This window comes from Arachis duranensis, chromosome 3 (genome assembly GCF_000817695.3).
Source record: "Arachis duranensis cultivar V14167 chromosome 3, aradu.V14167.gnm2.J7QH, whole genome shotgun sequence".
Lineage (NCBI taxonomy): Eukaryota > Viridiplantae > Streptophyta > Magnoliopsida > Fabales > Fabaceae > Arachis > Arachis duranensis.
Window position 1 is genome coordinate 22,615,300 of NC_029774.3, and position 14,665 is coordinate 22,629,964.

Consider the following 14,665-nt stretch of genomic DNA (forward strand, 5'->3'; position numbering starts at 1 on the left):
ATGTTTCGTCATTATACATATTTTTGGAATAAGTTCTTAATTTTAAAAATGGTATTTATTAATTGTTATACTGCCTAAAAATTATTATCTAATTGTTAAAAAAATTAAATAATGAATTTTATATTTAAAAATATGAAAGTTAAAAATATTTAAAATATTTAAAAATTATTATAAAAAATAAGTTAGACATCAAATGAAAGACATCATAGAATTAACCTTCTAAAATATTCCTAATATCGATAAAAGAGATAATTTTTTGATAATTAATATAATAATTAAATGATAGTTTAAAAATTTTGGATAATTTTGTCAATGAAAATCTATTATTTATGACTATAATTTTGGTTTATTTTTTTCTTAATAAATTTATCAATATTTTAAATATTTTTTAATAAAATGGTAGTTTAATATAAAAATGTAATAATGAAGATTTAAACTTGTATCTTTAATGATATTTAAATATTTGTTGACTAAACTAATTTTTTTAATTTCATATATATTTTTTATTTTTTAACATCTTTGACTTTATTTGTTTATTATTTTTTTTAAAATATCATACTATTTAACAATTTATGTTAGATCAAATCTTACGTTGATAACAAATCAAACTTAATATTTATTACACAACCTATAATAAATTACAAACTGGACTAATATGTGTGTGTTTCGCACACTGTTATGTAGTACCAAAATAAAAAATAGAATTTATTGCATTCTGTAATAATTAAAATCGTTAAAATATTGATAATTTTAAAATACTTAAAATTCATCTTAAAAAAAAACCCTCCATGTATGTGCAGGAGCGAAGCTTGGTATATTATATGGGAGGCAGTGACCCTCAAAAAAAAATTGTTTACAAAAATAATAAAAAATAAAAGAGTGACCCCTTAAAAAAAACATATGCCCTTCCCTTTGAAAAATTGTTTTCCTGTCTGTAATGTTCATTTAAAATATGGGTGAAATAAAAAATAATTAAAAAGTAGTGTATTATTTGAATTATGAATAGACCATATGTTTAGTTAAAAAATAAGTCCTAATTCATATTAGAAATGAAGAATTTAAAAGGGCAGTAAGTAATAAGAAGTCAACAAATTATTTCTTCTATTTTTTTTAATTAAAAAATAAAATATCACTCTATATTTTTATTATTATTACAACTTAAAAGATAACAAAAAGTCTTTGATCTTCCATTATTATTTTTTATTCTTCTTTTTTTTAAGTTATTTCTTTTATTTTTTTTAATAATTTATATATTTATTTATTTATCTAATTTATATTATAATAATAATTTAGGTTTTTGAAAAAAATTGAAGATGATAATTATGTAATTATAATGTTATCCTTGTATTTTTTAAAATTTGTTTTCATTATTAATTGTTTATGACATTGATATTATTGATTTGCAAAAAATAAAATAAATTGAGTTTAGTTCAGTTGCATAATGTTTATCTTATTATTTATGTAAATTCTCAATTGTAGTAATTTAGTTGAATCATGAGTAAGATGAAAACAATAGACACTTTTTTTTAGAAAAACTAGCGAGAAGAGTGAAAATGTTTCTAATGTTGTTACATCAACACCAACCTCTTCAATACTTGAGGTATCAAACATGAGTATTTTAACTCCTCAACAAGATAATTCAAAGTCAAAGCGTCCACGACTTAATCCTGAGAAGTATGTCATTTGGTAAGAGATCCATGAATTCGACCAATGATTTGGAAATTTAATTTCATCCAAGTAAAAGAGATGAAATTCGTCGAGCTTATCTTAAAGTTGGACCAAATCAACCAATACTTGATAATTATCCTTTCTCAAGCAATAATTATCCACGGCTTGCAATGCTTGAAAGCCTCAACACAGGATGAAAAAACCCAAAATACTTTGTTGAACATGCTACAGTTGCGAATCAGAAGGTGTTGGAAAATGGAGATTTCTCATGCATAACGTCCATATCCAATGTATAATAGTAACTTGGTACATCTGATAATGTCAGAATCAGGTAGGGAGAGACAAAACATAGCGCACCGCTGTCTCGGCCGGTGTCTTCGGTACAAACTCCTCTTCCTCATCATCTTTAGAAGAATCACTATCGTTGCTATCCGCAACGTACTCTTCGTTGAAGTCTTCCTCACCCACCTCCATGTCTTCCACTGGACTGGCAACATGAATCGGTGGTGGTACGAGAGGTGGGTCATCCTGTACAAATGTCGAATGTACAGAACCACCACCACCAACATTACCAACCTTGGTGGAAAGCTTCATCACTTGTTCCGCCATGATTCTCCCATGGATGTCGAACATCAATCGCACATGCTCGTCGCCATGAACCCGAAATAGTCGAAATTAGAAAATTCCATTACCCAATGGTACTAGCAACCTATACCCCATCCTTTCGAACTCTCTTCTCCATGTGCCACCAAGTTGCTCAATATCAAAATTTTCAACTCGGACAACGAACTTACACGCCGAGTGCGCAAGAGTAACAGATTCTTACACTCAAATATCATCCCATTATCGCTGTTTCTCATACGACAATTTTGGTACACACAGACAACCATATATCTGCTATTATTAGACATTGTTGCCTACTTTTTGTATGAAAAACGGAAAAGAAGAAGATATGAAATATTGTAAGGTCCCACATCGGTTGGGGAGGGAAACAAAACATGCATTATAAGGGTGTGCATACCTCTCCCTAGTATGACGCATTTTGACGAGTGAGTGTGGGGGGTTTCGGCTATCATCCCTATCGTCAAAAGCAAAACCGTGAGGCCTTGTGTGCTAAAGCTAAGTGGACAATATCGTACTAGCAGGTGGTTTTGGGCTGTTATAGATGGTATCAGAGTGTGTGTGACTTCGACTATCATCCCTATCGTCAAAGACAAAACCGTGAAGTCTTGTGTGGCAAAATAGACAATAAAAATTTATCTTACTATATCTCGTTTATACTTACACGTATCACGCACACATGTCTTATCTCGTTTACATTGACTAAAAAACGAATTTCGATAATAATTTTTATAATTATTTATTTTGGTAATTAAAATATTTATTTAACTTATTTAAATAAAAAATCTAATAAATTTGTATTCACTTGTTAAATCAACCGTAACAAGCCACCTCTTTTTTATCTTTAAAAACCAAAAACAGAAAAATAAAAAATGATATTTATATAATTATATATATTATTCATTTTTATAATATTAACATAAATTTATTTATTATTTTCTTTTATTTTTATCAACATTTTAAATATTCAAAATAAAAATATAAAAAGCATACAAAAAAAAGAAGATAATTTCAGTATTTCACAGACAAAAATAGGAACGTAATGGCACCCATCTCTTGATCCTTTCCCAGTTTTTTTCCCGTCTTTCTTTCCCCATGCAAAATAAGTAAATAACACCAAATCCACCCACACGCACTTCGCCCACCCAGTCACAATCCATCAAGGAAACTCCACTCAAACCAAACAGTATTATTACTCTCACCAACACACCACTACTCTTGTTCTTCGCCCCACCACACTAACAACTTAACCGTTTACAGTTACTCACACCTTCCTCGTCTTATTCTTTTGTTCATAACCAACTCTCTCACTAAACCATGAAGGCCGCCTCCTACTCCAATTCAAGAACCACCTAACCGACCTTGACAACTCACTCTCTTCATGGAACCCTTCAGACACAACCCCGTGCCATTGGTGGGGTGTCACGTGCCGCAACGCCACCACAACTCCCGTAACCGTCACCTCCCCTCTGCCACTCTCAACGGCCGCCTGCCCGCACTCACCACCCTCTCCATCCCCGACAACTTCATCTCCGACACCATTCCTCAATCCCTCTCCGCTTGCCGCCGTCTCCGTCACCTCGACCTCTCCCAAAACACTCTCGTTGGAACCATTCCCTCCTCCTCTCCCTCCTCACCGCACTCCGCCACCTCGACCTCTCCTCAACAACCTCTCCGGCGACATCCCCGCTCAACTCAGCCACACTCTTCACCGCCTCGTGTTACTTGACTTAGTCAACAACTTCCTCAGCGGACCATTCCCGAACTCGTTAACTAACATGACGTCAGTCAAGGTCCTTCATTTAGCATACAACTCCTTTGCGCCGAGACAGCTCCCAAGTCAACTCGGCCAACTCGCTAACCTCAAGGAACTCTGGCTCTCGGGTTGCAACCTCATAGGTCCAATCCCGAATTCCATTGGGAACCTCACGTGCCTCGAGAATCTCGACCTCTCGAAGAACAAACTCACCGGAGAGATACCGGAATCGTTTTCGGGGTTGAATAGCATGTTGTAGATTGAATTATACGAAAACGCGCTCACCGGCGCGTTGCCGAGGGGTTTGGGCAACCTAACGCGTCTCTGGCAGTTCGACGCGTCGGAGAACGAGTTGACCGGAATGATCCCTGAGGAGCTGTGCGAATTGCCACTCGGTTCCCTTAATTTGTAGAACAACAGTCTCGAAGGTTTGTTGCCAGCGAGAATTGCTCGTTCACCGAACCTCTATGAGCTCAAATTGTTTAGAAACGAACTCTTGGGAGCTTGCCGAGTGAACTCGGTATTAACTCACCGTTACAGATCATCAACGTCTCTTTTAACCGTTTTTCTGGTGAGTTGCCGGCGGGTTTGTGCCCGTGGGGAAAGTTGGAGGAGTTGCTCATGTTGTTCAATTCTTTTTCCTGGAAAATTTCGGAGAGCCTCGGAAACTGCATGAGCCTGAGGAGGGTTAGAATTGGGAACAATAACTTTTCTGGAAAGGTACCTGATGCACTTTGGGGTTTGCCTCATTTGCATTTACTCGAGCTTAATTCTGATTCATTGTCTGGTTCAGTTTCAAATTTGATATCCCTTGCTTATAATCTGTCTGATTTGAGGATTTCGGATAACCAGTTTAGTGGGTTAATTCCTGATGGAATTGGATCATTGAATAACCTTTTGGAGTTTCATGGTGGTAATAATAAGCTTTCTGGTAGAATCCCTGATAGCATGGCCAAATTGATCCAGTTGGGTACTCTTGATTTGAGCTATAATGAAATGTCTAGTGAAATTGTGAGCTTAATTTGGCACATAATAAGTTTAGTAGCACAATTCCAAAGGAATTAGGAAGGTTGTCTGAGCTCACTATCCTTGATCTTTCTAGTAACCAATTTTCTGGTGAGATTCCTCTAGAGCTGGAGAATCTGAAGCTCAATAAGTTCAATTTGTCATACAATCGGCTTTCTTGGGATGCTCTGCCTCATTATGCCACTAAGAATTATGAAATATGTTTTGTAGGAAACCCTGAGCTTTGTGTTAAAGGATTTGGGAAATGTCATAGCTCAAGGGGGAGAAAGTACCGGAGGTATGCATGGATTTTCTGCATGGATTTTCAGGTCCATATTTGCACTTGCTAGAATCTTGTTCATCCTTGGGGTGGCTGTGTTTTATGTGAGATACAGGAACTTAAGAAAGAAGAAGAGAAGTTTAAATGTTTCAAAGTGGAGGTCGTTTCATAAGCTGGGGTTTGATGAGTTTGAGATTGTGAAATTGATGAGTGAAGACAATGTGATAGGGAGTAGATCATCTGGGAAGGTTTACAAGGTTGTTCTAAGCAGTGGTGCTGCTGTGGCCGTCAAGAAATTATGGAGAGAAACCAAGAATGGAATCGGGATTGTTGGTTCTGAAATAGATGAATTTGATGTTGAAGTTGAAACACTAGGAAAAATAAGGCACAAAAATATAGTAAGGTTGTGGAGTTGCTACAACAATGGTGACAACAGGCTCTTGGTTTATGAATATATGCCGAATGGGAACTTGGCTGATATGTTGAAGAGTAACAAGAAAAGCTTGTTGGATTGGCCAACAAGGTACAAGATTGCAATTGATGCTGCTGAGGGGCTTTCTTATTTGCATCATGGTATTGTGCCATTCATTGTTCATAGGGATGTAAAATCGAACAACATATTGCTCCACGGTGAGTTTGGAGCAAAAGTGGTGATTTTGGAGTTGCCAAAATTGTTAATGGAACTAGCCAAGGGGGAGTGTCCATGTCTGTAATTGCAGGCTCTTATGGTTACATCGCACCAGGTTGGTGAATTTCAGTTGACAATTGATTAATTATATATTTACTTAGTCAGTATTTTGGAGTCCTCTTTTTGTTGTGTATGCTATATTCTAAAATATCAAATCAGAGTAAATATATGAGCCTATCAAAATTTGTATTTGTGCTTTGTTTATCTTTGTCTATATGACAATGTTTTATAATGCTGAACTATAGAGAAATTTGCTGTGTTTCATAAGCAACTCGTGTGGAATTATTATGGGTGACACATTATATATATTGTTTTATTTACCTTATCATGATTTCTGTTATTTGCAAGGTGTGAAAAGAAATAGCTAATGAGCATTTATCAACAAAATGTGTTGAGTTTTTACTCATTAACCAGATAGCAGAGCTACATAGAAAAAAATTGACTTTTGTCTCCAACTTTTGTTTTGTCCTGTGCAGAATATGCATATACTCTTCGGTGAACGAAAAGAGTGATATTTACAGCTTTGGTGTTGTCATTTTGGAGTTAGTAACCGAAAGACCTCCTAATCATGCAGATTATGGGGAAAATGATCTGGTAAAATGGGTCTCATCCTTGTTGGAACAGAAAGGAATGGATCATGTGATTGATCCTGCCCTTGATTCAACATACAAGGAGGAAATCAGCAAGGTACTTAGTGTGAGGTTTCTCTGCACAAACGTTCTCCTTATAAACCGCCCTGCAATGTGGTGGGTGGTGAAAATGCTTCGGAAGCAGCAACGGTTCCCAGATCCCGAAGCGTGAGGGAGGTAACACACTCCCCTTATTTTGATAGAGATTTCTTATCGTAAAAGAAGCATAGTTCGAGAACTTGTAAATATTTTGCATAGCTCCATTGGATGGAACCCTCCTATGAAGGTCCCTACTCACTATAGTTTCACATCGATAGATAAAAGAAAATCATAGTCCTTATAAGATTCTCCCCGTATCACTTTGTTTGCCGAGTTGTGTAACGCCAGCTTGTGACCCAAGTGGGGGCAATTAAGGTGACTTCTTCTGGCCCACTATAGCCTAGTAGGCTTAGCATCCTGGACCATCAATTTTTATAATTTTTATTTTTCTCAACGTTAGGACAATAAAAAAGGCTGTTCTTTACTCGGTTTCAGATTTATTAAACACAATCTTTATTCTTTATACCTTGCGATCCCATTCTAGGAACATCATATACTTCATGCTGATTTTAACTCTTATAACATAGTTATTTATAGTTACTTACATAACCATAACGTACATTATTTTATAATACACCTTGCCATCCCACTCACTCACTCATTGAAGAAAGCATGTTATTATGTTAAACCAAACTTTTTACTCAACTCGTCACCAAGAGTCTAAGACTATAATGGTTCTTCGAGCACAGCGATAACAGAATGTCAAATTCAATAATGAATGCTGATGAACTTGAGTGTAATTGAGAGAAGCTGAATTTTTTTTTTTTACATCTATTATTGCTTTAATTACATTGGAGACTCGTATATATTGCAGGATCACTAGGATTGACACTTACCAAATAAAATGCACTAATGTATATCTTGGGGCTTGAAAATGAAAATGATCAAATTCTTGCATGCATGTGTCTCAAAAGCACTAGAAGAGGGTCCGAAGTTTTTCCATTAAAGTCAATAGAGCCATCGACAATTTGGTCAAAACTATTACCAAGTATATCTTGGGGCTTGAAGATGGATAATTGGAAGAGGCGGTGGAGTTTTCTAAAAAGATATCATGCGACATGCATGGTAAAATTTTGATATTAGTCATGAAAAATTTTCATACTATAAAGATGTTTCTAATGAAAGATTGGTTAAACTCAAGTTGAGTTACACCAGAATTTATTATATATAAATAAATATTCATTGTAAGTTTGTAACTCTAACTGAAAATAGTTGTAATTGTACTTGATTAAATAAAAAATTATAACCATAAAATCTAAGCATAACGACTCTAACTAAATTTATACTGAAGCAATTTGAAGGAAATAGTCCTTCCAAATCCTAGGGTGATATGAAGATAAAATTTTTGAAGAGAAAAATATGACATTAGAATCAAATTTTTAGTGTGTTGAATAAATTAAAAAATTTGAAGAATTTTAAATTTAGATATTTGTAATATTTATTAAAAAACTTATATATTTAAAATATATAATTATGGTTAATAAAATCTATATATTATTGAGACAAATGTTTAAAAAAAAAGAGAGCATATAAATAAATAAATAAATAATTTTCTTAAACACCGATCCACTTGACTTTAAAACTTAAGTACCACATAAACTGTTACATAAACATACTTTCACCTGCTGCTATTAATTTGTTAGCTTGATATGATATAAGTCTAGGATAATATAAAATGAAGTAACCAATAATATAATGGTCCATATAAATCAAGGCGAAAGGATGGTTGGGACCTAATGATTTTCACCTTTATACTCAAATAGAGCAATATGCTTTCTAACAACCACCAACACTAGACAAAAAGTAGGGACGCTACTTCCAATCTTAGTTAATCTCATAAAATTTACAAAATCTACCTCATAGATCCATAAGCACACAAACTAAATTAATTATATATATAATAATTATGAATTTCATAAGTAAGGAACTCATCAGAGAGGAGGGAGTAGCATTTGGATCACTTGTACTCCCTTCATTTTAAGAGATTGTTAGTTTTGTTATTTGATAAGCAATGTTGTTAGAAACTTACGATTCGACCTCTTTAACATTCTCAATATAATGTCTGTAATAAACACAATTATATTTAGGAAAAGTATAGGTAAATAATGAAAATACTAAATAATGTGAATAATGGATATATTAGATATTCATTTCACTAGATGTGCGGATGATTATTCTAATATTAAAATTTAGAGAGATTCGATTCCGCAACCTCTAAATGAATATAGAGAGACTATGTCATTTGAGTTATAGCTCATTGGCATTCTTTAGCATTGTTTTTTATTAAATGCAATTTGAAAAATTTATAAAAGGATATGTTATACCTAGTAACAATCGTAGTTGTTGGCTTCATAATAATAATAATAATAATAATAATAATAATAATAATAATAATAATAATAATGACTTAATCCATTATTATTAGTAGAGACAAATTAGATTAAACCAATACTTTCGTTACAAATCAAATATTCCCACTCAATATGAAAATATCTATTGAGTGGGAACGCTAGGGGTTTTCTTGCTATGCATGAGAAGTCTACGTGAAGTAATAGAATTATGTTGGGCTATGAAAACAATTGTTCTCTTCAATTCAATTTCCCCCCTTATTATTAATAGAGTCTTCTTGGTATTTATATTTTTTACTTTATCAACACTCTAGGGTGACATTGGACCTAAATTCTTACTCTTTGAGCTTATACATTCGGTTGCCCCAATCCCACTCTAGCTCTAAATCCATATTTTAATCGTTTCTTTCTAAGTTTAAACATGATTTATTTAATTATTTCATCAAATTCATCATCAGAGCAGAGCTATGTACCTTTAATCAGTGTAAAATGGACAAAATCACGTCCCAAAAATTAAAAAGAATAAAAACCAACATTTATTCATCTACAAGTTTTCATATACCAAGTAATATATACAAAGCATACCTAAACTTGAAATCAAAGCAATGTTTTTATTCCTTTTTAATTTTTTTTTATTATTCTTATCTCTCTCATTGCAACCAATCCTATCTTCTATTCTTCTATCTCATTGTTAATCTCATTCTCTCTATTTAGTTTTGTTTTTGGGGGAAGGAAACTGCTTCTTGAAAACTGAAAAGAAAGCACAAAAAAGAGAAAGTGAGGGAGAATTTAATTCTTTAATTCCTTCCCACACCTCAACAAGTGCTAGCATGAGGGGGTGGTGCAATCTTTAGAAGAGACAAGTTTATAAACTTTTTCTCCCTTTAATTTTATATTTAATTAATAATTGTTATTACTAGTTACTTTATTATTAGATCCCTCTTTTGAAGTACATACTCAACCCTTCTATCTCTCACACACACAAACACATACAACTTTCTATCTTTCTCTTTTTAGTTTTTGTTCTATTTGTTTTATAGAACAAGAGAAAAACAAAGGAAGGAAAAGAAGATCTCCATAAGTGGAATGTTGTGTGAGAAGGATAATAAGGAGGGAAATTAAACAATAAAGAGAAATGAGTGAGTCCAATGAACATGAAAACAATCATGGCAACATCATAGTGGAGGGAAGAAAAGACAGTTTAATTAGAACTTGTCCAACATGTGGTCATCACATCAAATGCCAAGATCAGGTTCTTAGTTCTAAATACCCCTTTAATTTGTTATTAGTTAGCACATAAAAAAATTTTCATTAGTTTGATAATTGTTCATATCATAAATATATATGAGAGAGAGTTACTTTATTATTATAATAACAATAATAATATATTATATTTTTTTTGGCAACAAGTTATTACACAAATTGATTATCTATATATTTTATTTGGTTTATTTATTATATTTTGTGGGATTTTCTTTATTCATGAAATATAATTCATAATATTATTATTGTTGTTGTATTAATAATATAAATAAGTATAGGGTGGTGGAATTCATGACTTACCTGGACTTCCTGCTGGAGTGAAGTTTGATCCAACAGATCAAGAGATTCTTGAACATTTGGAAGCAAAAGTGCGATCTGATATTCACAAGCTTCACCCTTTAATTGATGAGTTCATCCCAACTCTTGAAGGAGAGAATGGAATCTGCTATACTCATCCAGAGAACTTGCCAGGTCATGCATGCATATATTATTACTACTGGATAAGTCTTTATAATATTGAGAAATATAATGATACTTTTATTATATATAACTATAGTTTTGGATAATTTGCGAGAACTTATTTAATTTGTTACATATATATTCCCATGACATTGGAGATTTGGAGTAGTATTATTACGTCCTTTTATAATAAATTAAAGTCATATTTTAAATAAAGGAAAAGTCTAAGGGCCAGCATGTAACCAAGAAAGGTGAGTCATTGGATAAAATTTTACACCAATCTCACACCATCAAATTATCATTAATGGCTAGTTGATGGCTACCAATCACAAATGTTGCTGGCCCTAGCATTGCTCTTAAATAAAAGCGGTGATTTTAATTTGATGTTTAATTTCACGAGCCTAAAAAAAAATTCTAACAACTAATAATAAGATTTCCCTATCAATTAGTATATTTAATTTCAAGTGAACGTTTTGAAACTTGAAGGTGATTAGATATCTTATAATAAATGTGAAATCTTTGTAATGAATTTACCAATAATGTTGACACTTATGCTTGATTTGATTTGACAAAATTTTTGATGAGGTATTGTGAAAAGTACAAATTGTTTGTTTTATATATGTTAAATAAAAAAAATTCATGTATTTGTATTTAGCAATAGATCTAAAAAAATTTTATAGTGAGAGTAAAATATATATAATATAATAATATTTTGGTTTAAATATTTTACTTGTTCTTATATTTTACTAATTTTTTAGTTAAATTCTTATAGTCTAAAAATTTATAATTAACTTATTATATTAGGTTAAAATTTTTTTAATTAAATCTTTAGTAGTTGTCATCTTTTAGAAAATATACACTAATTCTAAAATATTTTATAATTCATCCTACATAAAATATAAAAACACATGTTAAAAAATTAAAAAGAATCTAATAATTTAAATAATAACATACACTTTAGAATTCAATTATTCTAAGTTTTATATTAACAAAAATTAAATAATTTTTCATTGTATACGTTACTAAACAATTATTTAAAAATATATCTCCAATACCATTACAAAATCAACTCTTTATAATATTCATAACTTAAAAAGTATTTTCAATTGATGTAGTTCTACCACAAAATTAAATCTAACTTAAAAAAAAGGAAATAGTCGTGGATAAAAAATATTTTTTTTAAGTCTTAACCAATTTCTATAATAAAAAATACCAATTTTATTTAAGTTTTAATTTTATTTAAGTTTGAGAATTGATTATGAAAATGCATATATAAAATAAAATTCTCCAATTGATTATCAAGTGCTAAAAATTGAGTAAAAAAACTTTTAATGAGGCCAAATTAATTAATTTAATAAAAAAATTATTATTGTTATATATTACTCAATAAATGTTTAAATTGTAGTGGGGGAGGAGTTACCGGCCCACACCCTAATACATAAATCCGTCTCAATTTATATTTGTGGTTATAATTTTGGTTTAATTAATCTATTGGCTTCTATATTTTCGAAAAATTTTTAATTAGGTCTTTATGCTTTTTTCTTTTTAATTGAGTCTCTGCACCAATTTTTTTTTTAATTAGGTTCTTACACTCTTTTTTTATTTAGATCCCTATACCAATTTTTTTTAGTTGGGTCCCTATAAAATTAAGCCAATTACTACTAAAAAAGACTTAATTGAAAAAAAAATTAGTGTTGGGACTCAATTAAAAAAAAAATAAAGGGATCTAATTGAAAATTTCACGAAACTATAGAAACCAATAGAGTAATTAAACCTATAATTTTTAAAAGGTAAAAATATCAAAAAAAATTAAAAAAATATTTTTAAAGTTAACATGTATTTATCAAAACTTAAAATTTGATATAACCTTATACATTAATAAATATTTAAATTTACTTTTATATTTATATTTATTATAGTCTTTTTAAATTTTAAGAATTATTTTATCAAACACAATTGTTATTATTTGTATTTATTAAAATTTATTTTTAATTTAATTTATGAAACATATATATGTTATAATTTAAAAAAAATCATCTTTCAAAAATTAGTTTAGATAAGATATTTTCAAAAACTAAAACTTTATCAAAAACCAATACGTAGCTAAAGTTTTGCAATCATTAAGGCATGATTTTATATATTATATTATTTTCTAGTGCATTCACCTCAAGTACAATTTAAATCATAATTATTTATTAAATATAATTGTCATAAAATTATTTTTCTTTTTAATTTTAAAGTGGTAAAAAAGGTACATAAATAATTAGGTCTTTAATACGATTATAAAAAAAACTTCTTTTAGAGTTATTTAAATTTTGAATAATTTTTTTTTATTTGTCTTATATTATTTTTTCTCTTATGAAGAATAATAAGAATCGAACTCTAAATGTTTTGGTTATAAAAATTTTGATACCATCTCATAAAATTATTTTTTATAAAAATTTAAACTAATAAACAAATACATAAATAATTATATCTTAAAAAAAAATTCCATTTCCAGGTGTCTAAATAATCTTAGAAATGTAATTTTAAAATCATAGTTTGAACTTTAAAGTGACTTTTTTTTAAGACTTCAGTAACATAATTAAAACGAAGATAAATTACATGTTTTTTCGTATATTTACGAAAACAGTGAATTATCTTTTTTGTTACCCTAACTAGCATTACCTAAGTTAAAATGAAATTTATAATTTTATGTAAATTATTAATATTTTATGATCGAATTTTGGCACAGGAGTAAGCAAGGATGGGTTGATCCGGCACTTCTTCCACCGGCCGTCGAAAGCATACACAACCGGAACAAGGAAGAGGAGGAAGGTGAATTCGGACGAAGAGGGAAATGAAACCCGTTGGCACAAAACAGGGAAGACCAGACCAGTCTATATTAGGGGGAAGCTGAAAGGATACAAGAAAATCCTTGTTCTCTACACAAACTATGGTGGGAAGCAAAGGAAGCCAGAGAAAACCAATTGGGTGATGCACCAATACCACCTTGGCAATGATGAAGAGGAGAAAGAAGGAGAGTTGGTTGTTTCCAAAGTGTTCTACCAAACACATCCTAGACAATGTTCTTCACTCTTGATCAATAACAACAAAGACTCTTCAACAGCCGCACTTGTCAAGGGTAATAATAATAACGGGTTTGTTGAGTATTACCATTCAAATTTCATATCATTTGATCAAGGGGAACACCAACATAGATCTAGTGGGGCTCAAGTCGTCATTTCACATTTTCCTGTCCATGAAGGTGCTCCTAATTATCATTCTTTGAATCGAAAGGAGTAGTGTAGAAAAAATGGTAAATTACCATTTTATCTATGAAAGAATTAGCTTGCTGATAAAATGGTTTTTTGGAGATTGATAATTATTTTATGGTACTAGATTTTTTTTTGTTTTGTTTAACAAAATTACTTAAAGCGATCAAAATTTGTTGTTGAAATGGTAATTTACTTGGGGAAATAGACATATAAGGTGAAAGAGTTTGTGAAAGGAGCTGAGGAGAGGAAAATCATAAATAGGAGTTTTCTATATAATACTGAGGCATTATTGTAACATATTATAAAAAATAGTTAAGAGGGCACGTAAGTGAACAATAATAATTATTAATAAGGAGAGAATTTGGTTCATTTTCGATACTACTGTGTTTGTTGAGGAAGAAATCAATTAAAAATTCGGCGAAGTGAAGAATATGGTATTTGTTATGTCACTGTCTTTCTGCTGTCTCCCGTTTAAAGGTATTATTATTATTATTATTATTATTATTATTATTATTATTATTATTGGGTGAGTTCTAACCATCAATCTGTATAGACATGACTTATGTAAATTGGTTCGACTTATGCACTTTCT

The 14,665-nt window shown here is 31.1% G+C and overlaps 1 protein-coding gene and 1 pseudogene across 1 annotated transcript; both read left to right on the forward strand.

Annotated features, from left to right (window-relative positions):
- The first annotated feature begins 3,439 nt into the window (after nucleotides 1-3,439).
- LOC107478085 (receptor-like protein kinase HSL1) lies at nucleotides 3,440-7,491 on the forward strand (annotated as a pseudogene).
- A 2,244-nt stretch (nucleotides 7,492-9,735) lies between these two features.
- LOC107478086 (NAC domain-containing protein 73-like) lies at nucleotides 9,736-14,193 on the forward strand. The gene is made up of 3 exons (XM_016098205.3): nucleotides 9,736-10,346; nucleotides 10,636-10,828; nucleotides 13,551-14,193. The coding sequence occupies exons 1-3, from the start codon at nucleotides 10,230-10,232 to the stop codon at nucleotides 14,099-14,101; spliced, it is 861 nt and encodes a 286-aa protein (XP_015953691.1). The 5' UTR covers nucleotides 9,736-10,229; the 3' UTR covers nucleotides 14,102-14,193.
- The last annotated feature ends 472 nt before the right edge of the window (nucleotides 14,194-14,665 follow it).

Excerpts from the sequence above, each read along its gene's own strand:
- LOC107478086 (XM_016098205.3), top strand. The coding sequence starts at position 10,230 with ATGAGTGAGTCCAATGAACATGAAAACAATCATGGCAACATCATAGTG. Across the intron at positions 10,347-10,635 it reads ACATCAAATGCCAAGATCAG|GGTGGTGGAATTCATGACTT; the intron begins GTTCTTAGTTCT and ends AAATAAGTATAG. Across the intron at positions 10,829-13,550 it reads TCATCCAGAGAACTTGCCAG|GAGTAAGCAAGGATGGGTTG; the intron begins GTCATGCATGCA and ends ATTTTGGCACAG.